Raw genomic sequence first — 24,984 nt, forward strand, 5'->3', positions numbered from 1 at the left:
TACTTTCAGCATATTCACTTCCGTGCTTTGATGAACATTATTTATTTAAAATATATTATACACATTAAAAAGAGAAATAAGATGTCCAAACTTAAATAACCTCGCAGTTATTGGAAAGTATATCAGTACAATTTAATGCAGGGGTGTAAAACACATTTTAGTTGAGATTTTGCATACAGGTTAGCCAAATTTCATCTCGACTTTGCCGTTCCAGGTAAATGTTACTATATTAACCTTTAAATTGAAGCTTTCAAGTTTTGCTTTGCTGTGATAAAGCATATACATGATGGAAATGTCTATATTTTCACCAAACCAAATAATTACTCCCAGAAATGACTACAATCACAACACAAATCTAGCTGTAATGATAGCTTCTGGTGCAAAATGCAGTGAAATATTAACAAAAATAGTTCCATTATGCATGTTTTTACAAACTCATCCTGACTTGTGACTTTTATGCTACTGTTCGCTTCATGGCAGCTTCACCAATATCTCAGCTTGGTTCTCAGTTATATCTGCTAAAAAAACAAAAAAACAAATATATTCTTTGAAATGTTTCCAATTTGCTTGTTAGTTTGGTGGGCCAGGTTGGAGCATCTCGTGGGTCGGTTTTGGCCCATGGGCCTTGCGTTTGACTCCCTTGTTTTATAGTCAAATGGGCCGTTTCTGAGGCATAATGCCCACAACTCCAAATGATCATGAACCTGTTGTTTAATCCATGTATTCACAAAACATTGTATACTTGTACCTTCTACAAAAATGTTCAGAAGTAAGCATTTTCTATTTAACTCCGCAAATGCAAAAAAAAGTTGCATTCTTTTGCACTCTGAATACTGAAGTTAGATTCTGTTACCAAATTAAAACCTCCATCAACAAAAACAACTCCATAATATTCATGAAACTATTTTTTTTCTTTGGTCATGTGATTGATGTATCCATCTATATAATGTTCTCAGATTTCCAGAAATATATCTTCTTTTTGTTTCTATTGGATTCTGACAAACTTTCATGAACCTGTTGAATGACCCAAAAAAGACAAATTGCCGCAGAAAAAAAGTTTTATTGAAATTTTTACTGGAATGACAAAGATGTCCTCAAGCTGCAACTGAAAAGAAGAGAAGACATGATCATCAAATTTTAGAACATAATTACCAAACAACTGCCAACAAACTAAACTAAAATAAACGTTTCCAGTGAATTTTACAGCACAATAATTGCACAATGAAGAACAACATGTTATCGACAGTGAACTCAAGAAAATACATGTTGAGTGGTGTTTTTCTGTGGATGTAGAAGAACATCAAGTGCTTGATGATGGATAAATATCTGTCCTATGTGTTTCACCATAATCTTAGGCGCGAAACATGACTGAGGTGTGCTTCAGTGTCATTTCCTCCAGAAAACAGGTGCTATTTGAAACAACTCCCAGGGATTTTAATATCTTTGGTTGGACAAAAATGAGAGGAAACTTGCAAAAATAATGTAAAAATTACCTGCGGTACAGGGGTAGATGTATTCTCTCTCAGCTTTGTCACCTGCAAGAAAAAAAAAAGATTCAAACAAAGAGGTAAAAACATTGAAACTTTACAGATTACACGTTGGACCTCTTTTAACTATGCACTGAAGTACATTTATTAGATTTGTCTTGCGCCTGGAGCTGGAAAGGGCCCTCAATTCAGGGCGGATGTTGTTTAAAATCAGTGACAAAGTGGTGGTATCTCTATATTTATCTAAAACAATGACAATATGTTGGGTCCCCAGGCTTGGTGTCACAGTGTGGCTGAAAGGATGAAGATTTATATAGTTTAAACAAAGTTGGCCTTTTGTTTAGATGTTTACATCACAGGAGTCGTTTTGGCAGGTTATTGAGTTTAATCAAATATTTAAATATTGATGAATGCTTTGGACACTTGGTAGCAGTAGGTGGGCTGAGGTTGTAGGGTAGGGGGGGGGGAGTAAACAGTTCTAATCAGATCAGCAAATAGAACAGGAACAAACTAGGACAAATATACAACTCCCCTCTGTTACCTTGGTCTGCATTGGTTCACTACTCCAGTTGTGCTCTAATGACAATATTGGAGACTGCGACACTGGGAAAATGTCATTATATTTGTAACCAAAGGTTCTTATTGAAGTATGTCCATATAAATGGTTAGTGTTTAGTGGAGGAGGGGTCTGGTGTGGATGGTTACTTGGCTGGTAGTAGTCATAGATGTGAACCACAGCGGGCTTCAGGTTCTGGACTGGGAGCTCCTGGACCAGCTCGAGGCGGTGGGTGACGGGCTTATCCTTTAACAGCTGTTCAGAGGAGAAACAAAGACTATGAGCAACGGATCCTGAGACTTCAACCTGTTTCCCTGCTGCTGATCTCCCTCACCTGCTGCAGGTACACCAGAACGTGGTCTTCCTTGTGGTCGACACGGTCCACCAGCAAAGCCCTCTGGAGCTGTGGGGGGAGATCGAATTAAAGAGGCTCATCTAAAGACCAAATATGTGAATGATTTCTATTTTAATGGAATTCATGTGAAAAAACTTGCTCTGTTCAGAGATTGTGAGTCTGGGACGAATCCAGAGAGCACTTTGATGTCCAGGATGACCATGTTTGTTGAGTTCTCCTGTCCGCTGTATCTAGAATGATGGACAACAGATGGATGATAAGAACAGTGTTTGGCTCCACAGTGTCCTGACTCCCAGTCCATATTCTTCTGGAACCTGCTAGTTTTGTAGTTGAGTCTCCTGCAATAACAATCTGACTCGGTCGTCTGTCCATATGAATGTCGGTATTCTTGTCATTGTTAATGCTTATAGTGTATCATTAATTATGGGCATGTGTATGTGATTTCATTAAAAAAACACACACACACACAAACCAACTAAAACAGCACCAAATATTGACATGTAGGCAAATCGTCAGGCACCTTGTGATCCAGGTCGTGTACGTCCAACATGAAAGAATGAAGTCTTTTGATGGGATTTACTCAATAGGTGAACTGTTCACAAGCCACACGGAACAAAACCCCAGCCACAGAAATGACAATAATAAAGAAATCAGTCCTATCAGGGTTTGTTGTCAATGGAAACACATCTTTTTCACAGATTTTTTTTTTTCATTCTAAGTAATGAAAGTGTCTGAGTGTGGAGGTGGATGCAGCGGTGCGGTGGCTCAGTACTTACAGGGACTTCAGCTCCAGAGTGACTTTGGGTTGGTGGGACTGTTTGGTGCAGTTGACTTTTGTTGTGACCTCCACACTCAGGGAGGTGGGGTCTCTTGGGGTTGGGATGTTGTAGTGAAGCGAAACCTGGGACACAGACACAACAAAGCAACCTGATTTTGGCCAAGCGGGACAGCAGACTGATAACTTGACATATGAATCAATCTAAGTGGTCTTCTAGGGTATTGCGAATTGAACTCAATCTGATGTACTCGTCCCTGCACAGAATAGATCAATATTGAAGATCAATTCAGTTCTTAAAATAATTATTTGATCATAGGAAGCTGGTTCTTTGTCGAGGGATCTGTGAGTGTGTTTATTGTGTCATTACAGCCTGAAACTGTGTTCACTGACCTGCGCTGAAACACATGCGGAGCCGTTCACCTCCAGGCTGAACTTCCCCGTCACGTCCTGCAGCGCGCTCTCCTGGTAGAGCAGCTTGTTGTCTGGATTCACCTCAAACATCAGCGGACCGCTGGGAGCCTGAAGCGTCACGGTGCTGGAACCCTCAGGACTGAACACCAGAGTGGAGTAGAGAGCCAGAGCCTGGAGAGCCACCACTGTGTCCTACAACACATGAGTGAAATGACATCTGTGGAGTCACTACTGTGAACCAACACAGTGCAACCGCTTTGACCTACTCCACTTCAGGAAAATGCTACATGTTGCCTGAAAGCACCAAACACACCTCAAATGGACTCCCCACATCAACCAAGCAAACAGCTGTGTTGGTTGGTAGCGCCCGGTCGTCATGTCAAAGTCAAACTTCAGTCGTACCTGTGTGGAGGAGAAACCGCCGTAGGAGTTCTGCTGCCCTGTCAGCCACCTGACGATGCTGGAGGCGTATCCCAGGTCCCCAACGGTCGGAGAGCCACCGAGTTTGGCCAAGAGCACGTAGGAGCTGATCTCCACAGACAGAGAGGCCGATGTTTCTGTGGCTTTCTGGGACCAGTGGAGGAAACCTCCTGAAAACAGAAACATTGTCAGCTTGCAGTCACAGTGATGGGATTGTCACTGACTGTCTTCTTCAGGAGGACGACTCACCTTCTCTGATTGCGACTGAGTCGAGGTGCTGCAGGAGGCGGTCCCGGGCATCCACGTCTCCTGCCAGGCTGAAGACGTAGGCCATCAGAGCGGTGGTGTAGGTGTTGCTCAGGTCACTCATGGACTCTTTGAGACACGACAGACTCCTCACCAGCACAGGATCCTTTAGGAGATCCCAAAAAAATATGCATTGATCTCACAGTCATTTGTCAAAATAATGAACTCTTCATCATTCAACTTACAAATATGAGGGAAATATCATTACACCTCACATACTACTTGACTCACATTCGAAGAAATGTTCATTTCCAAGAAAGCTGCAGTGATGTACGCACTGAGAGTCACTTCATCTGAGACACCTCCCTGTGGAGAGAAAGCAATACACAGAGTTAATTCACTGACCTCCAGACTACACCTCCAATCACTCACATGTAAATCTCCATTTCAATTAAAAGTACCAGGGACTTTTAGTTCAAAGTACTTCTCTTCAAGACACTAAAATATTGATGTTCTTGTTTTTGCTTGCAAGATAAAAAGCATAAAATAGAAATGGGGTTGCAATTCGGAAAAAGACCAAAAATTGCAACAACAATGCAATAGCTACAAGTCATCATGAGGATGAGAGCCATATTTCATATTTGGTGGATTCCGAACATGGACGAGGTTTCAGCATTTTTTTCCTTCTATATAATGCTTTATTGCTTGGTAAATTGGTTAATTGAGGCAATAGAGATAAGAGACAATCCCTCACAGCACAACTGGATCCAAAAGAACAAAAATGTTCCTTCCTTCAGTCAATCAAAGCCCAACTGAGATAAACAAAGAAAAAACTGCTGTTACAGTGAGTTGTCATCCAAACAGATACGCTACAGATCAAAACTAAAGTTTCTTCATTTTTGAGGGCCCTACCGATTGGACCAGGGATTTTTTTTGTGGTAAAACAATAAAGACCCTGGAACCAAATTTTGACCCTGGTTGCAGCAGTCACAACACACAAAGTTCCTACGATGGTTCCTGAAAGCTTCTGCGTTTGAAATGCAGCTAAAAGCAAGAGCTACAAGCAATGGAAAGTTCCTGGCTTGTGCTCTATAGGCCATTTGAAGCTTGTTTCATTAACAGCAGTGGCGTTTATGCCCTCTTAATTCAGGAGCAGCCCACCTTCATTCTGTTATTGAAGAGTTTTCCCGACTGTTGGAAGCAGCCATTTTCCTTTTGTTTATGGTTTAACCATGAGTTCGACTCTTTGATTTGTGCCGGGTCAATGTAGATGAAAGACTGAGCTTTGGCAAAAGATCTCAGCACGAACGCCGTCAGCCTGAGGGAAAGAAAAGCAAAGTTAGATGACACTGTAGTTTGCTATTGGAGGCCACAGAAGTCATACACTGTTAGCACGCTCATCTTTTAGCCAGGAAGTCCCGTGGTTCAAGTTCCACAGTCCAAAACATACATTTGAGGCTAGTTGGTGTAATTGCGTGACGTTGGCCTGTAATGGAGTGGTGGCCAGCCTGGCCTGGAGTCAGCTGCCTCCAGCGCTTGTACAGAACAAGAATGAGTTTATGAAAAAGTCCTAAGCATGTCCAAATTCAAAATGCACCCTAACTAGTTGTCGCATACTCTTGCTCGCATGTCTCTGTTGACAGGTTGAGGAAAGATACAGGAGACAGAGGTGAAAATCAGAGAAAATGATCTGCTGTGACAACACGTAATCAGGAAGTACTGTAAGGAGATGATAGAATCGAAATGCTGTTGACTCCTTATGAATGATTTATTTTAGATAAATACAATGGGTTAGGAATGGAAGACTTTTTCAGTATGAAGTGAGAGTGCTAACCACTGCACCACTGTGTATTTGAACATCACCATCCAACATCTAGACAGTCACATTAGCTTTATACTAAATGAATTTCATCATTTTAACAATCTGTATTCTTCACTGAGAAAAATTAGTCCAATGCAAACTATAGAAAACTTCAAAGAGAAACATGGAATTAGCAGACTTTGGGAACACAAAGAGAAAGAAACACATTGAAAAAATTTAGCAGAGTCCTCACCAAGTGTTCCCAGCTCCAGTCCCAAATGTGCTGTAAGCACCATCCCTGTGCTTGTAGTTCAGTTGTTTCTGGTAGCCTGTATATGATGACATTAGGACATGATTTGGACTTGTTAATCCACATAATGGCTTTGCAGTAATATTGGGATTTTGTCTCCAGTCACTTTCAGCACTTGCCGTTTTATTTTGTGGATTCTCTTTTTCCTCTTGCTGTATTATTAATAATGGCTTCTGCAGCATGTGTGCAAGGTAACATACTGTTTACTGAGCTTCTGTCCGTTCAGATCATTGGACCAGGAATTCCTAATATAGTCCCACAATGCTGTCACATTGAGTTTGTCTCTGTATAAATGGACTTTACTTACATAATTACGCTGATTCTCAAAGTACTGTACATTGACAATTACAAAGACTTGTTACTGATGACAGCTGCCACGTAAGGTGCTTTCCCACCATTGGGAATGGAACTCAAATATCTGGAACAGGGATGTCATACGTCTTTTAAGTCAGACAGCTTTTGATTTCATATCAGCTGCTGTATGTTACCATGGCTGCTTCATCTTAACGTTTGCTTGAGGATGGTTTTTTTAATGCACAACGTTGGTGTGTTGGTACTTCTAGTTAAGAAAAGAATGATACTTCTTCAAATACTTTACAAGGCATTGTTGCTTGATATAGTAATGAAGAACAGACTCACCACTGGTCAGGAAATTGGTCGCCTTCTCCCTGATGGCTGGGGTGAGCTGCTGTGTGCCTTTCAGATACTGCAGAATGTAGATGTTTGGGGCCAGCAGAGCCATGTTCTGCTCCCCACATCCGTATGGCATCCGTAGCAGTCCGTCCAGGTTCTTCAGGGCCCGGCCCAGGATGTCGCCTGCAACAAAAACACTGACTTAATCAGACCGAATACACAGCTAACACAACTTCTCCAATAAACATTTATTCTCATAAGCATATATCTGGCCTGTTAGAAGCTTAATCTAACAGTTTACCTAAGACAGACACGGAAGCTCGGGCCGATCCCCCAATCACATTCTCAGGAAGATGTACATCGATCTCATCTGTCAAAGCATCTCCTGTATAGACAGAAAAAAAATGACCTAACAGAAAGGAGCTGACAGCTCCAGCTGAAAGGAGGCCGAATCTGAAGTGATTAAGACGTCTACCATACTGACCATTAGGGCAGAGCAGGAAGTTGTAAGTCTTTGACATCTCAGTTCCTTCAGGCTGTGAGGACAGAAAGTGGAACGTGATATCACTTCTAAAGTTATAATCTTATGAAAACTGTTAATTTTGGTGTAAACCTTTTTTTTTCTCAACCTGTTTGAAGCCCACCCACCTTGACTATGAGAGACCGTGTGACCACGTCGATGCGACCTCTTTCTGGCACACTCACGATCTCGTTGTCACAGGAAATGTGTGACGCCACAGCCTCAGCAGACACAGTCACATTCACAACTCCTGGAAATGATCATCACACAAAAACCACTTCACGCAAAAAGCACCATTCATACAAATTATTCAATTTGCTTAAGAATAACAACGTCATTTTAAACCATACAAAAGGGAGAAAATTGGATGCGAGACACTGCAGTAATTTGTCTGTATCCTAAAGAAAGATACATTTTATAAGTCTTTGACCGCACTATCCTCACCTAAGGCTGATGGGTTGAAGGTCCAGGATAACGTCTTGCGCTCACTGCCACACAAACAGGATGTAAGCTGCTGTTCAGGGAGAGGCGTGAGGGTGTAATCTGAGGACGGTGAGGGGGTGACACTGATCTGTTCAAGATAGAGCACAAAGTCCTTTAAACATCACTGCTGGACTCTTTATAGCTACAGCTTCAAATCTCAGCACAATACTTTAGCGTTTCTGTTCATGACATTTCCAGATGATTGCGAAATGGGGGCAGGTTATGGTTTAAGCCACTGATTCTCAACTGTTGGGTTCAAATCTAAAAGTGGATCAGAGGTCAAGAATCAAGATAAAGATCAATGTACCATCCTCTATTTAACACACAATACACAAAGCAATATTGCCTTGTGTGTGTTAAATATTTCAGAGTGTAGAAAAAGACATGTTTGTTTGTAAATGTACAAGGTGAAACAAAGAAACACCGCAGAATAGGATAAATTATTCTTTATTTTGCTGAAATCAATGGAGGGTAATAATGTGTTTTAATCGGTGATCCTATTATCCTGTAAAAACCTCTGAATCCTGAATCCAGACCACTTGAGAACCAATGGGTTCATGGTCATATAGCAAGCATGCATTGCATATGTAAGGTGACTGGTTACCATCAAGCAGCTGGTCAGGTAGTTGAAGACAGTCGCCTTCAGCTCAAAGTTCTCTCCTCGGATGATGGAGTAGGGTATTGTGAGCTCCAGGAAGAACGGTTGGAAGACGGTGAACTTCTGACGAGGAGCCAGACCGAAACCCTGAGGGGACAAACAGAAAGCCTCCGTCTCCCAGGTGGTGATGGTGTCGGGCACTTTGAGGGGGACGTCCTTCCTCCCAGATTCTCTAAATCAGCACATTCAAAAGAGAAACATCATCTTTGTTTGCCTGATATTTGAATTCTTTAATTGATTGTTTTTGTGCGCTTCAGCTTAAAGTAATGCTAATTCTGAAGATATCCCATTTTAATCATGAAGAAACTTAAGTCAGAGCTCACATTTTCACAATACACACAGTTAAATGTCTTTCAGTAATCACAGAATTTCAATCTTTGCTCTTGGTTTGAACAAAATCCATATGATCCCTTTTCAGAAATGTTCAGGAAAAGACTAGAGTAAATAACGCATGATTGTTGCGTTCTCTTGTCTCTGGCTGTCTCATTCTGTGGTCACGCTTGAGTTGTCATTCCAAAAATGAAAATTAACCAGTCAGTTTGGGTTCACTTTACCCTCACACTGATAATTTCAAAATTATGACAAAATGATGCTACCAGATTGCATGCTGGGTGGCTGCTTTGATCGAGCAAGCGCAACAAACAAATCCAGGCATTCAAACTCAACATGTGTGGCATGATGTAGGAAGGTTTGTGGTAGACACTTACCCGACCTCCACTAGGTCCCATATCCAAGTTTCAGGAAAAAAATTTCGGACTGTCTCAATGGGTGGAGCAGAAGGAATGTGACTCCCCAGTCGGAATGCTTGACCTGCTACTGCTCTGGTCGGTTGACCCGAGAACGCTATTTCACCGGTAACTCCCCTGCTCCGAAATCCTGCAAACATGACTCCAGTTTCAGATTTTCCGCCAGAGAAAGGCTCACAGTGGCAGAGCAAGTTAATGACTTCATTAAAGGCTTGGAAGAGTGCAAAAGATACTGACCGAAGTGTCTCTTGAGGGTGTATTCTTCACCTTTGTACATGAGGCACACTGGTTTTCTAATGTCTAAATTTGTCACCATCTTCAATCCTGCATCCTGCATTGTCAAAAACATTCACCAACTCTTTACTTGTGCAGTAAAGAAAATATTTCTGTATTTACTGAAAAATAAAAAGGTTTACCAGGAAAACTTGGAAGACATCATTTTGATCATTTTGCGGGTTTGATATAATATATCTCTTTGTTCTCACTTGCAGGCATTTAACCATCTCGTGCGGAATTCGTGAAGTGTGGACAGATTTTCTCGCAGACCACATGTTGAACACCTGCAAAGGAATGAAAGAGAAAATGTTTCACAACTGGAAACGTGAAATAAGTAAAAAAGACAACTGTGCTCATCCCCAAAAGTCTTTCAGAGTGAGAACGAATTGGCATTTTGAAAAACAACATCCACACAGAAGAGTCAATGAGAGGCTATGAAGTTAGAGTACCACTGAGCACACTGTATGGCTGTTACAAATGTAACTATATATTCATCTAAGAAACATGTTTATTGAATCTGACATTTTCAGTTGATTGTTTGGTTTGTGCTCAATCTTGTTCTATAATATACTGAACACTTATTTATGATGATTTCTTTACATAAAATACAAGAATGGCACAGTGAGAACATTTAAGTGCTTTTAAACTGTTTTTCTTCATCGTGCCAGCCCACTTTTATACCTGCTGTTTCTAAGATATTTTCATGTTAATAAAAATGTCCTCTGTTGGATTAAAAAATATAAGCTTCAACAAAAAGCCTGTAGAAAATACCCATTATCTGTTCCAACCATGAAGCCACATCTGGCTGTCAGAAAAAGAAATTAAACACTTTTTTTCATCAATGCCATAAACTGCTGGAGACATGAGAAGGAGCCACCCAATGGACTAACATAAAAGAGGCAGATTATGAGGAACACTTCTCATTAACTTACAGCAATCTACAAAAATAGCAACAAATAACTTAGATAAAAAGAGCTTGGGTGGTGGTGGGGGCCTGGATTTGTGATTCACTCTGCCCCTGCCTTCCGGGGCGAGGGGGGTCTCAAACAGGGCATGATGGGTGGGTGGTGCATGAACATGAGGATGTTTGCATTAAGGCTGATGACTGGTGTGATATTGGAGAGGAGGTGTGTTAGAGGGGAGGATGGAGGTGGGGGGGAGGTGGGTTGGGAGTAGCAGGGTTGTGATACTCTGGCTCCTGGGGTACGTGACTGGAACGCCGGGGGGCACCGACTCATCCTGCGAGGCGCTTCTCCTGGGTGTGACGATGACCCTTTGCTTGAATGAGTGGGGTCGAGTTTGGGCTCATGGGGGGGGTTGCCGAGCGATGCCGAGCGATGCTGAGCAGTGCGGTGCTCACAAGGACCCACTCACACGGGGCGTCAGGGCACCCCTTGTATGGCCACGCCCCCCCCCCCCCCACCCCACCCCCCCCCACCCCCCCCCACCCCCACCCCCCACCCCCCCGTACATGGCGCCCTAGGCGGCCGCCTAGTTCGTCTATGCCTAGAGCCGGCCGTGAGGTTGAGCTATAAAATCTTTGCAAAGTCTACAGCATTCATTAAAGCGTGAATAAAAAACAAACATGTTTTTTGAGTTTTCACGTCAGAGAAGTTTTCTGTTTGCATAGCAATGTTTTGAAAACGATATCCATTTACATGAAAATGGCAGAAGTTCTGGGAATGATGTTTCCCTGCTATCATGCAATCTCTGATGCTCTGGCCCCTTGGAGGTCGACTGGGCTGTTTGTGCCTCCTGGGCTTGATTACCTTTTCTTCATTGAGAATACTGCTTGCATCCTCGATGAGGACACTCTTGTCAACAGCACTAATCCCACATATAGAGTTTGGCTGAGCTGCCACCTGCAGATCGATTTCTTCACCTGGAGCAGTGGAAGGTGGAGAAAACTCCAATGACACCTAACACACACACACACACACACACACACACACACACACACACACACACACACACACACACACACACACACACACACACACACACACACACACACCACACAAATGGAGCAATATGAATTAGTATGACATACATAAAAATTGAATTTTTTTAAACTCAATAAATACTAGAAAGTCTGCTTAACACAGCTGTTTGAACGATATTTACTTTTTCAAATGTATTAGATAAATAAAAAGTGACATTCCTCCAAATACCACCAGAGGGAGCATGAGTACCAGTAACAGAGGACAATCTAAGAATCAATGTGCCTGGTATGTCCACTCTGTTTGACAAGTGTTTTCATGGAGCTCTAGGTTAGAGATCCCTGACTTAACAAGACCCTCTTTTCCACAGTTAAGTTGCTTCTGAGGTTCAGCAACATTAAATGACCCTCAGTCATAGTTTAAATTCAATTACTTGTACAATGACCCCACGCGGTTTTCAAAAAGTTGTGTTTTCAGTGGCTCCGAACACCCAAAACTCAACAAAAGTTGTACATTTTCACATGAAACAGTCCTTGGAAACAGGGCCTGGGTTCATATTAAATGACTCTTTCAAGAGATACTCACACATTTTGTAGACATGCAATAAAGATCTGACAGACATTAATTCACACATTAACCATGTCCGATCTGCGTCTGACCTGTTGTGATACTGACCTTGTGACTGAAGCATTTCTCTGTGTTGAAGTCAGCTCGGTGGGCGATCACGGTCTCACTGGGCAGAACGGCGTAAGCCACAATCTTGAAGTTTGGGGCCATTTCCGGTGACACTCTCAGAGTGAAGAAAACCTCGCCCTCACTCACTAAACAACATATAAACACATGCTTTTTCTCAAGGAAGATGTAAATAAATTTGTGTATGTGTTTTCACTTGAAATAGACATCAATGACTTTTTAATCGTGAGACCAACGATTACGGCCTACCTGGACTTTCGTTCACTTCAGCTCTGCTAAAGCCCTGTGTGATGATGACATTACTGGATAAGACCTGGACGGTTTGAAGAAAAGAAGAAAAAAGAAGAGAGATTCATATCACAATCTGTATCTGGAAGTGTGTTGAATGTCTGTGTAAAACTCAAATAAATCTATATTGTGAGTTTGTCACATGAAAAATGATTAACTGTTTGAAGGGCAAGCATGTCAAATTAGGTCTCAGACTCCTGAAATCAGTAGTTCCAGGTTTGTTTTTAAATTAAATGAATCAAATTTGCCACAAGTTACAGGAGTTCTCAAAATGTGGCACCTTACACAGTCCAAATGCTTTTCACATTATAACATAATCTAAGTGATGACACTCATTATATACTTTTTGTTTAAAATATCTGGTCCAATTTGGCAAACCCATGGCTTTGCACCAATGATTATTAGTTATTAGTACATTCATAGTCATGGGTTCTTTCAGAAAACATAATTAATAGCTTTATCCTCCATTTATGTCCACCCGATACATTTGCTCCACCCTCAATGGTGAGTCCTGGACATGGGCTTACATACATCACAATCTTCCTCAGTAATTGTCAAACAGGTGTCATGTACAAGTACAGTTCACAGAGACTTCATATCAGATCACTCACCAGATACATGATATCCACAGATCCCTCAGCCTCTCCCACAATAGTGTATTTGATGGTGACATTGTATTTACTGTCACAGGGAAGGTTTTTATCTGTATTCTTCACCTGCAGAGAGCTGACTGATTTAGTGTCAGGAGAAGAAGGCCTCCACATTCTCAGTTGATGGGATTCAAGCCGAAAGTGTGGAGCCTTTGATCTAATGGGTTGCTGCTTCAGTGTGTTGGTCACCTGGGTTATAAAAGAGAAGCATAAACATTACTGTAGAAATCAGGGAGATCAGAGTGTACTTTGGCAGTTTAATCCTTGAAAATAATAAAAATAGCCTAAAGATAAGTGTTATCTGTCACACTTGAGGTGATCAGTCACACTCAATGCGTCTGTCACAAAAGTTTCATTGGCTGTATGTACATTTCTCTCTGCTCATGTGGGATTTTAGCTGGATAAAATGGGATCGTGACTCAGTGCACCACCTTGTGGTCGGAGGTGGTATTACATGTTCCGAGATAATGTGGTCCTAACGGTTATGTTTTGTTAGTTTGTCTGAGTACAAAAAAATAATAATTATTACGTCGTCTGAGGTGAATTTTGTTGATATTGCAAACTCTTTAAATGCTGCAATTCAGATTTATTGTGAAATCGGGAGAACTTTGCCACTCCTCCTCCTCAAAACAGGTCTTTGGTAGACAAAGGTACAGGTATCCTTTCAGACTTTCCATTTCCCGTACTCATTGCTAACTCTGAAGTCAGTGGGATTTTTTTACTTACAGTTAAATGGACGTCTCCCTTGAATGTGTCAGTCCTCATTGAGAAGGCTGCAGTCCCATTGCTGTCAGTGGTGAGGTTTTGGATCAGGTTTTGGAACCAGCTTTCAAACAGGAAGACTGGTAGGTCTGGAATGGGTGTGTTGTTGTAATGAAGTGCTCTAATCTGTGGGAAACAAGATGCTGTTTGATCAGTAGGGACGTGGTGGTTTATCGCCAGGCAGTTCAAAATCAATGCAGACGTGGTGAATTAAATCAGTAAAATAAAAAAGAAGCAAACAGCAGAGGGCGCAATCTATTTTTTTTAAAAAGACATTTTATTGTTTTTATGCACAAACAAAATGAACAAACCAAACAAACCGCCCACCATAACCCATCAGACACCAAGTGTCATACAGAGCAGGATTACTATTGCAACAACACATCATCAGAAGGGTAAAACTAACCTGTCCCACAACAGTCTAAACCCAGCTCACGTTCCCTATTAGTGGGTGAACAATCCAACGCTTGGTGAATTCTGCTTCACAATGATAGGAAGAGCCGACATCAAAGGATCAAAAAGCGACGTTGCTATGAACGTTTGGCCGCCACAATCTGTCCTCCCTGAGCTCGCCTATTTACATAAAAAATGCAAAATATAGAAGAAATATAAAAAACACAGAAGCCATTTCTATTACCCCAGCACCATATTCTGAATTTTTATTAGAATTTTCAGATTTTTTCTCCAGTTTAGTTCTAAGTTCAGATCAAATTATTATAGTGGGAGACTTTAACATTCATGCAGTTTTTGACACTACATTCAGTTCATTACTTAATACAATTAAACCAGAACAACTCAGGTTTCTCTTTAACACTATAGCCACACTGACAAAAAGTCACAGCTCCTTCAAACATCAGATCCCTTTAACCTTCAGCAGTAATGATTTTGTAAACTTCTTTCACAACAAAACTATAACTATTAGGGATAAAATTGAAAGCACTCTCCCAAAAGTTGTCACAGACCAATCAATCACATCCTCATTTCTGTCAGTAGAACCCAAGTTACAACTGTCCAGCTTCCATCCTATAGAACTGTCTGAGTTATCTTCAACTGTGGCCTCATCTAAACCTAAAACTTGTACATTGGATCCTATCCCAATCCCTGTTTAAAGACATTTCCCCCCTGATTAGTACATCAATATTAGATGAGCTCAACCTACCTTTAGGAACAAGTTATGTACCACTGGCCTTTCAGGTTGCTGTTATTAAACCTCTCCTCAAAAAACTCACCCTTGATCCAGGTGCTCTAACAAGTTACAGACCAATATCCAACCTTCCCTTTATTCCCTAGTCAGCTTTGTGACCATTTATATAACAATGACCTATTTGAGTCTCTTCAATCAGGCTTCAGAGCTCATCACAATACAGAGACAGCTCTGGTAAAAGTCACTAATGATCTTCTCACAGCCTCAGGTAGAGGGCTGGTCCTGTTAGATCTCAGTGCTACATTTGATACTGTTGATAATGACATCCTACTGCAGAGACTAGAATATATTATTTGGATTAAAGGTTCAGAATTAAACTGGTTTCAATCATTTTTAACAGACAGGTTCCACTTCGTTAATTAGTTATTGTTAGGGTTCTGTTTTAGGACCTATACTCTTCACATTATACCTGCTTCCTGAAGGGAATACCATCAGGAATGACTCCAATAACTTCGACTATTATGCAGATGATACACAGATCTGCTTATCTGTAAAGCCAGATGACAGCGATCAACTTGTCAAACTAGAAGCTTGTCTTAAATACATAAAAACCTGGATGAGTCGTAAATTATTTTATTTGGCCCAAAACACCTGAGAGAACAACTATCGAAACAAATAGTGACCCTGGATGGTATGACTTTAACCCCAGTAACACTGTGAGGAACCTGGAAGTGACATTTGACCAGGACTTATCCTTATTAGTATTAGTGTTTAGTATGCAAAAGAGATGAGAAAATACAGTTTGAATTGAATAGATATAATTAAAAGTTTTCAGTAGCAATTTGTTTTGAACATTTTTTTTGTAAAAAAATAAAAATATAAAAAAAAACAGAAAAAAATTATATAGTGGGCTCTTGTGCCATGAAACGTGTCGAACCATGAGCTTTGTAAATCGTTATCTGATTATCATGATGATTTTCTGGTGTTGACTGTGAGTTACGGTGCCTTACGGTGCATAACTATAACACGTAATATTACTTAACTTTCATTTATGATTGTTACTTAACATTTGAGTTTGGACTACAAGTTTAAGTTTCCTCCTCCTTTTTTTTTTTTTTTTTTTTTTTTTTTTAAATTTGTTTTATCCTTCCACACAGAAGTCTGCACTTCTGAAACAAAAATAACTTACCTTTCCTTCCACTACTGATCCTTGCTTGAAGCTTGCAGGCATGTCGAAAAAGGAGAGTGTTCCCACTTGATAAGAAAAGCGCATGTGTTTGTCTTTTGAAGCTGAAACGCCTATAAGAACGAAGGGCCACGTGTGTTTGTCAGCATCTGAAGACTTTGATTTGTTCTTTCAAACAAACTGAAGGAAAGACTTGCCGGTTCCCTCTTCTTCCACTTTGACCTTCACATTGAAATCATCTCTCAGCGCCTTTGGATCCAGTTTTGTGAACGTTGACACGTCAAAGGTGAAAGAGGTGCAGCCTTTCTTGTCCAACTGCAGATAATAATAATAAAAAAAGTCTGTTATCACCTGTGCAGTATTAGAATACATTTTTCAAGTATTTTGTAATGCATGCTTGCCTATGCACTGCATCGTTTTTGTTTTTACATCGTTTAAAGGAACTGGCATTGGTTGACAGACTGTTCCACTCACTTTGTTCAACCATTGCTGTGTGACAGTCTATTGTAAATAAAAAGGGTCTGGTTTCTAGTATGATGTGATGTGGTATTGTGCTCTGCACCTTTTGTTTATAATAAAGTAGTCATTTGTGGTTGAATGCAAGGATTTGGAAGACATTTTAGTGAATCTCTGTGGGAAATCATAGACAAAATAAACCATATATAAGTCATCGAGAGCTGCTCCTGATTTGACAAAACATATCACGGTTTAACCAGGAAATCATCTTTTTTCATCAGGATTTATTCTCTATATATTAAAATAGTAGGAGGGGTTATTCCAAATTATTTTAACTCATTGCGGATAAAACTTGTGTATATGACTGTCATGTTTTTATAACTGAATATAATGCTTCTATTATTACCAGCAAGAAATATGCAAACATCACGAAGAAAGGCCTGGCATGTGTTTGAAATTATTAACTTGCTGCACGACTGCAGCTCATATAACTGATCATTTTTAACCAGTTCTCAACTAATGGTGCAACCCCATCATCAAAGTTCAGCGATATCTGTCAATATCTGAGCTTTTCATTTCTGGTTTTCTTCCAATTGTTGCATTCCAGTTGTCTCTGTGCTCGAGAGATCAGGTCCCTTTCTTGGAAAAACCAGGTTTTACTGTTCCGATCAGGCACAATTTAGTGAGTTAGTCAAAAGAACTGATGTATTCAAACAAGCTGTCATATTAACCTGATCTGAGTGGAATGGCAGACGCCACTATTTCAATGAGAAATGCATCATAACTCGGCACCATAACAGGACTGCTTGAATGAGTCAGTAAATACATTAAAAAGAGATGATTAAAGCTTTTTGTACTCATACCTGTTTGGTCTGTTGCGAGCAGAGGTCAGTTAAATTCATGTGTCTGTATCTGTAACTCTCAATCCGTCTGCACACTTTGACTTCAGCGCTGCCCGGCACAGACTGCCCGTATGTATATCTGAAAGAAAAGACATTTCCAGCAACATCACCATGACGTGTATAAACCACGATCTTATTCAATCGAGTGTCGAGGATGAACGGATCACATTTACTTCACACATGCTTCAATCTGAAACTCCTCCTGCGCAACATTCACGGTGCTGGGTGCATTCACATGGACTTCGAATTTTGGTAAAACTGGAAACAAGATCATGTTATCATCATCATGATTTAATCCACAAAAATCCAGAGGACAGAAACTGAACTGACCGTATTTCTTGACCCTGAAGCTGTGATAGGTTTCAAAATTATTTGAACCCGAGTACGTAACGATCTTGTAGTGTCCTTGTTTGGCCTCAGAGTTGAGTGAATATGAATGCTCCAGCCATTTGCTTTTGGAAGATTCATTCAGCCACTGTCCAATCCTGTTGTTGTTCGGATCCTGGGAAATTATTTGAAGGTGAAATCATTAATAAATTCAGAGAAACTGCAAAATGTTACAGTAAGATACAATATTAATATGAAGCTAGTAACAGCTCATATGCCTCATAACCTAAAATATTTCACATATAATCTCCAATAATACATCACAATAAAAAGAAAAATCTATTTGTAGAATTTAGTAGAATATAAAAAAAACCCCCAATACATTTGGTTTACAAAGACTAGTTTACAATCAAATGCCGGGTTTTATTGATATTCTCAGTTTTCTACTCTATTGTTATTTAGGTCACAACATTTTCAGGAAAAGCAGTTGAGAAAGTTTCTTACCCTAATATGAATGTTATTGAACTGTAAAGAAAAAAGAAAAAAAGAGATTTATTATTAAGAAATTATTTATATATATATATATATATATATATATATATATATATACACACATACATACATATATATGTGCGTGTGTGTGTGTGTGTGTGTGTGTGTGTGTGTGCGTTCTCGTATTTCTATCCTTGTTGGGGCCAAATGTCCCCACAAGGATAGCAAAACGTGGAACGACGTGCCTTGTGGGGACCTTTTTCCGGTCCTAAGTAGGAGAAACAGTGTTTTCTTGACCATGTTGTTGTTACTGAAAAAAGTAAAAGGTCAAAAACATTTCTTTAGGGTTAGGCTTTGTTGTGGTGTGGGTTAGGGTTAGGGTAAGGGTCAGGGTTAGGGGCTAGACATGAATGGGAGTCAATGGAAGGTCCCCACAAGGATAGAAATACGAGACTGTGCGTGTGTGTGTGTGTGTGTGTGTGTGGACAGATATGGACAAACAGAGGTTTCAAACTCACACGCAGATCGATTGGTCTTAACTGGTTGTCCAGTGGGATGACTCGGAAATGAACTGGAAGACAGTCAAATGTTGTCTCTCATGAAGATTTTACAGAAGATTTGAAATCCTGTTACCACTGACGCTCACTTCATACCTAAACAGAAGCTCTACTTCTCCGATACGGCTTCTTTTCTGATGTTATTATATTTTTAAGAAAGAGAAACATCTAAATATTAATATATTGTAGTAAAATAAAGATTACAATATGAATAATACAAAAATAAATTGTAAATGATATGCAAATTATAGAGTTACATTTGAACATGTAACAAGTGCGACTGTTAGAAAGTACACATAGAGACTCACTATAAAATACTTGGATATTAAATAATTCAATTCTGAAATGTTGTTAGAGGATATAAACAATGTCAGAAAGATAAAGGAAAGAAATATCATTGCAGACATGAATCAAGAAACCATCATTTAGCTACATTCTACATTCTACAATAATATGAAGTTAAAGTTAATTTAAAGTTACCCTAAGTATCATAATTTGATATGATCAGGGTGAAAACGGCTGAAATATAATTGTTTAAGGTGACCTGCCAGCAAAAGTGGAATTACAGGTAGCATGCGGCCATCTTGACTTTCAACCTGTCTGAAGTGGCTCCAAGTGGTTAGCTACATTTAAATTTCCAAGAAGTATGAAATCTCAAAATCTTCCTGACTAATAATCTGTGAAAAGCAAGACATCATCCGGGGAGGTTTTTACCTGTTTGTCCAGGAAGGTAGATCGGTTTGTCTGTTTGGATGAATACCATTGGTCTAAAGACTTCAAACGAAACTTTCCTCATTTCTACTGAGGAGAAGTTTGAACCTTTTACCTCCACTTTAAACAAGTTTGTCGTTCCACTGTTCACTAAAGGAGCCTGTCACAAAAGACCAAAGGGAAACAAGCTAACATCAAAATCTTTATGTTCCACAATCCAAATTAGTAAAAAGCCTAAAGAGAATTAGTAGTTACTGGACGTAACTCCAGTTCTACAAGTGTGTGCGTGCCCACCTACGGGCTTCACAATTGGTACTCTCCTCTGGCGCCAGCCAATCACTGAGACAAGTCCAAAATCGATGCGCCAATCCCCTGCGCTGGCACACTGCCATGCCCCTCGCCGAGGGAATATCACCAGCGCCTGCACAACACACTTCCTTCTTCTGAAACAGCCATAGAAAAGGAAGCAAGACAGCTGGGCCTGTAGGTAGGTGGACACGCACACACTCATAGAACTGGGGTTACATTCAGTAACTACTAATTCTACTTCGTGTGATGCTTAGCTCACCTACAGACGTCGCTATTGGTACTCACCAAGGCGGAGGCCGTAGGGATGAATGTACTCCCAGCTGGCGTGCTGACAGGATTGGTGTGGAAAAAGGAGCAGGTCCAGAACAGTCCCACCAAAGCCTCCAAACACAGCGGCAGACAGCCTCGCATCGAGGCGCTGCCCGCAAACGTGCACAAGCATTGTAACAGCAGCACACACACGCCGGCCGAGACAGAGTCACAACGGCAGGTGGAATGAAACCCTGATCCACAACCCCCCACGGGGAAGCAGAAGCCAGACTGGACGAGAGTCAGCACGGTTATGCGACAAAACTCCTGTTCGCACTGAGAACCGACATGGCCACAGTGTCTGTGCACGTATCCATCAGATATGAACACACAAAAGTGGACGCGGAAGCCCAGGAAACATCCTGGCAGATGTCACCCACCGTGACACCTCTGCACAGGGCCACAGAGGCCGCCATGCTTCTTGTGGAATAAGCGCGAATCACCGCCGGTGGTGGGTGATTCAGTGCCTCGTAAGCAACTGCAATAGCGCCCCCAACCCAGTGGGCGAGACGCTGGGAGGACAACGGGGCTCCACGCCCCAGGTCCCGAACCGCACAAACAGCTGGTCCGTAGTGCAAAAGCCAGCCGTGCACTCAACGTAGCAACGCAGAGCCCTGACCGGACACAGCAACCGCAGCCAAGGGTTGTCCCCTGACGAGCCAGGCAGGGAGCCAAGCATCCTGATCTGGATCACTCTCGACCAAAAGTCCGAAGTGATCACCTTGGGATGAAAGGCCAGGTTAGGCCAAAGATGCACCAGTCCGCCATCCTGACTGAACACCATGCAGGAGGGATGGACCGACAGGGCGCAGAGATCCCCAACTCTCTTGGCGGATACCAGCGCCAACAGAAGGGCTGCCTTAAAGGAGAGAAAGCGGTCCTCCATCTGCTCCAAAGGCTCGAAGGGGGTCCCCTTCAGATCATCCAACATCGTGTGGAGGTCCCACGGGGAAACCACATGCCTGGGGGGCGGTCGCAGCCGACACGCCCCGCGCAGAAGCTGCTTCACCAGCGGGTGACTGAGTGCAGAAAAGTGGCCGAAGCCATGATGGCCAGCCGCGATGGCCGATGCAAACACCGCAAGACTGGATGCAGCGCAACCACTGTCCAGCAGAGCCTGTACAAACTCCAGCACCGTGCCGATGGCACAGGAGATCGGGTCCAAACCCCGCTCTGAGCACCACAACGTGAAAAGATGCCACCGAGACCTGTAAGCTCTGACTGTAGAGGGGGCCCTGGCGCTCCGGATGGTGGAAACCACAGTTGGGGGAAGATCTAGTCCCACTAGTCTGACCCTTTCAGCTTCCAGGCCAAGAGTCTCCTGCCCAGGACGGGGTGAGACCGGAGGGCGGCCCCCTGCCTGCAGTAAAGCGTTGGACCTGTTGGGGATCGGCCACAGGTCTGCAACAACCAACTGGACCAAGTCCGGGAACCACCGGGCGCTCGGGGTGTCTGGGGCTACCACAATCATGTGGAGACCTTACACCCTCACCCTGCGCAGCAATGGGGTCAAGAGGCGGGCCGGAGGGAACGCATACAGGAGGCCCGGAAGCCAGACCCTATGCGTGAAGGCGTCCACCCAGAGGGGGTTCGTCTGACGATCTGAGCGAGACACAGAGTGGGCACTGTGCCTTCTCTGCATTGGCGAAAAGGTCTGCCATCCGGTGGCCAAACCTGCGCCAGAGTCAGGCTGCCACCCATGGGGACAGGCCCCACTTGTCGCGGAGTGGGCCTCCCCGGGACATTCTGTCCGCGGCGACGTTGAGGGCCTGGGCACGTGTCGTGCTCTCAGAGAAGACAGGTGCCGGTCCACCCATAGCAGGATCTCTGCCGCCTTGCGGTGAAGGGGAGGAGACCGTGTCCAGGGTCGACAGGAGAGATGCACGCCTCTCCTCGGAGAGCCGGGCTGTCATGGTTGGAGCATCCAGCTCCAACCCCAGATAAGCCATCTGCTGAGCTGGGATGAGCGCGCTCTTGTCCCGGTTCACCACGAACCCCAGGAGTTTGATGTGGTGCAGGACCTGGGCCATGTGCTCCGTGCCTCTTGATAAGAGGGCGCTAGTATCAGCCAGTCGCCGATGTAGCAGTAGCGGCCTGTGGCGTGGGGCGCAGGTGGTGAGAGAGCTTGTTTTGTCCGCCCACACTGCCAGCCGCGGGCGGTGCGGTGTTAATTCACTTTCGCATTGACGGGAGTGCTCGTTTCCACACCTGCGCATTCAAGGCGCATTCCAAACAACACAACAGGTAGGCAACGATTATTTTTAATAAACTGGTTTCTTCAACACTGCCCGCCTGGAATGCGCGGGTATGGAAACGAGCCTCCTCCGAATGGGGATGTGGAAGTAGGCATCCGTGAAGTCGACCGTGGTCATCCAGTCCACGGGACGGACGCTCTCGAGGAGGTGCTTGACTGTCAGCATACGGAACCTCGTGGTGGCCACATGAGCATTCAGGACCCGCAAGTCCAGAATGGGTCTCATCCCACCGCTCCTCTTGGGAACCAAGAAGTAGGGGGAGTAAAAGCCTGAATGTGCCTCTTCCGCGCTCAGCTCCGTTAGGTAGGAGTGAGGTGAAGTCTGCGCCGGCGTCGCCCGGGGCGGAAGTCGGTGAAAAGGCGCCCATAAATGCCGCTCACTGTTCAGACTCTTCGAGCGGTAAGGCGATACAGGCAGGGCAGGATGCCCGCTGGCAGTGATGCTGCCAGCCCAGGCAGGTGAAGCAGCGTTTGTGGCGGTCATGTTCCAGGAGTGCTGCGCCGCAGCCGCTGCAGGTGAGAGGCCCGACGCCAGATGGCGACAAGGCACGGGCCAGTTTTTCCATCTTGAATCTTCTCATCTTCGATGTCTTGGAAGTGGCTTCGAAAGTCTCAAGGGCTGAGAAGGAAGAAGGAGGTACGTTATGCAGGCGTTGGTGATATACCCTCGGCAAGGAGCGTGGCAGTGTGCCAGCGCGCAAAGGGGATTGGCGCGTCGGTTTCAGACTTGTCTCAGTGATTGGCTGGCGCCAGAGGAGAGTACCAATAGCGAAGCCTGTAGGTGGGCTAAGCATCACACAAAGTAGAACTATAACAATTGTCAGTCAACAGGAAGAAGTCATTGGAGAGCCAAGGAATACATTTTAAAGCTTTCTACCAGAAACTGTCCAATAACTAAATTGACAAGTACATGACAAGTAATACTGAGTGGTATGATGATCTAATATGTAAAGCATATAAAGTGGCATGATAGAACTGAAACTTGTTTTGAGATTTTTTTGCTTGTGTGTGGAGCTGACCGTGAATTGTGAGCAGATGTGAAAGTCTTGGCTGGATGAGTGCGTGAATAAGGTCGTGTTCGCCTCGTTGGACATCAGAATGACAGTCATGACCAGAACCTCGTCGGGATGCATGAGGCTCGCACAGAACTGAGCCTCAGAGCCGACCTCCATCACCCCGGGGACGGCCACCATGTACTGCCTACACACACACACACACACACACACACACACACACACACACACACACACACACACACACACACACACACACACACACACACAAGAAATCCTGTTACATCACTAGAACCTGGATGAACCTGCAGTTTTTGTAACAACAGATCAACACCGTTCTTTGTAACACCAACCATCTGAAGCCTCTCTCCTCTCTGCTCTTATTTACACTGTCAGTGTAATGTGACCCAATTCCAGTTTTTTACTCTTTTGTGAAGCATGTATTTAGATATTTCGAGATGAGATGCAGGTTTTATTAATTTGTGGAAATAAATTAGATTTGTATTGGATATTTGACCATGCCATGGATTTTCTTAACATTGTATCTCAAACGTCATCAAATGTGTGACCATGCAGCTTATTTTGTCACATACTGTGCATCGTGAACACACAGTAAATGAATGAGAAGAATGGAGGATATCCAGTAGGCGCGTTGGTCAGGTGAGCAGGTTACATGCCTTCTTAGTCTTTGGGGAGACGAGAAAATAACTGCTGCATATACATAAGATGCATTTGTGGCCAGTTTCCTCCTCCTCTGCTCTGAAATCCTACAACGTTTGGTATACATGTACTGTGACATTAGCGTCAGATTCATGTCATCAACCATTGTTTCGGCGTTGCAGTTAACGCTTGGTTCAGAAGTTGCCTGAAGTTCACTAAATACAAGTAAGCATGCACAGTGTTTCTGATCTTGTCTGCGATCGTAGTTGTGAAATAGGGCTCACATGAAAAAAACGTGACTGCATGTTAAAAAATAAAAAGATTTAGCCATCAAATCTGATGTCAGTATCAAGACTTACAGCATGAACGTAGTCTTTCAGGCCCTGATATATATTAGAGTTCATTAATCAGTTCTGAGAGAGCAGGGAAACTTACGGCGTTGCCTCTCTGCCCTCCACACAAATCCAAAGCAGACAGAGAAATCGTGTCCATGTCCTCCTCTGTAGCGCAGGAAAACCCATTACTGTCTGCTTGCGAGTCACGTCTGACAGATGAACCTGCCTCACATCTGTCCTCCGTTTACCTACATCCCGTAAACGCTATCAGAGTATTTTAATTGTCAATTATTTACAGAAAAACCAAAGGTCTGAT

General features: G+C 42.9%; 1 protein-coding gene across 1 annotated transcript; it reads right to left on the reverse strand.

Moving 5' to 3' along the window:
* Nucleotides 1–1,094: 1,094 nt before the first annotated feature.
* Nucleotides 1,095–24,893, reverse strand: LOC115400036 (alpha-2-macroglobulin-like). Its single transcript, XM_030107688.1, has 35 exons — nt 24,769–24,893; nt 23,680–23,860; nt 19,792–19,948; nt 19,039–19,091; nt 18,032–18,203; nt 17,875–17,959; nt 17,663–17,780; nt 16,541–16,658; nt 16,347–16,456; nt 13,978–14,139; nt 13,213–13,440; nt 12,563–12,626; nt 12,296–12,441; nt 11,450–11,599; nt 9,821–9,964; nt 9,605–9,735; nt 9,366–9,479; nt 8,605–8,830; nt 7,962–8,088; nt 7,646–7,767; nt 7,482–7,533; nt 7,299–7,382; nt 7,004–7,180; nt 6,308–6,383; nt 5,415–5,571; nt 4,545–4,619; nt 4,257–4,419; nt 3,990–4,177; nt 3,567–3,779; nt 3,175–3,299; nt 2,538–2,628; nt 2,378–2,446; nt 2,193–2,298; nt 1,494–1,535; nt 1,095–1,105 (listed from the first exon to the last, which is right to left on the reverse strand). The coding sequence occupies exons 1-35, from the start codon at nt 24,852–24,854 to the stop codon at nt 1,095–1,097; spliced, it is 4,323 nt and encodes a 1,440-aa protein (XP_029963548.1). The 5' UTR covers nt 24,855–24,893.
* Between the last annotated feature and the right edge of the window lie 91 nt (nt 24,894–24,984).

Source organism: Salarias fasciatus, chromosome 14, assembly GCF_902148845.1.
Source record: "Salarias fasciatus chromosome 14, fSalaFa1.1, whole genome shotgun sequence".
In the NCBI taxonomy this organism is placed as follows: Eukaryota; Metazoa; Chordata; class Actinopteri; order Blenniiformes; family Blenniidae; genus Salarias; species Salarias fasciatus.

What these genes read in the sequence shown, in the direction of transcription:
- LOC115400036 (XM_030107688.1), bottom strand. Translation starts at nt 24,854, where the DNA reads ATGGGTTTTCCTGCGCTACAGAGGAGGACATGGACACGATTTCTCTGT. An exon ending in ATGTCTTCCAAGTTTTCCTG is followed by an intron (nt 9,736 to 9,820) that starts GTAAACCTTTTT and finishes TTGACAATGCAG; the next exon opens with GATGCAGGATTGAAGATGGT. An exon ending in TCTTCCAAGCCTTTAATGAA is followed by an intron (nt 9,480 to 9,604) that starts GTCATTAACTTG and finishes TCAACCGACCAG; the next exon opens with AGCAGTAGCAGGTCAAGCAT.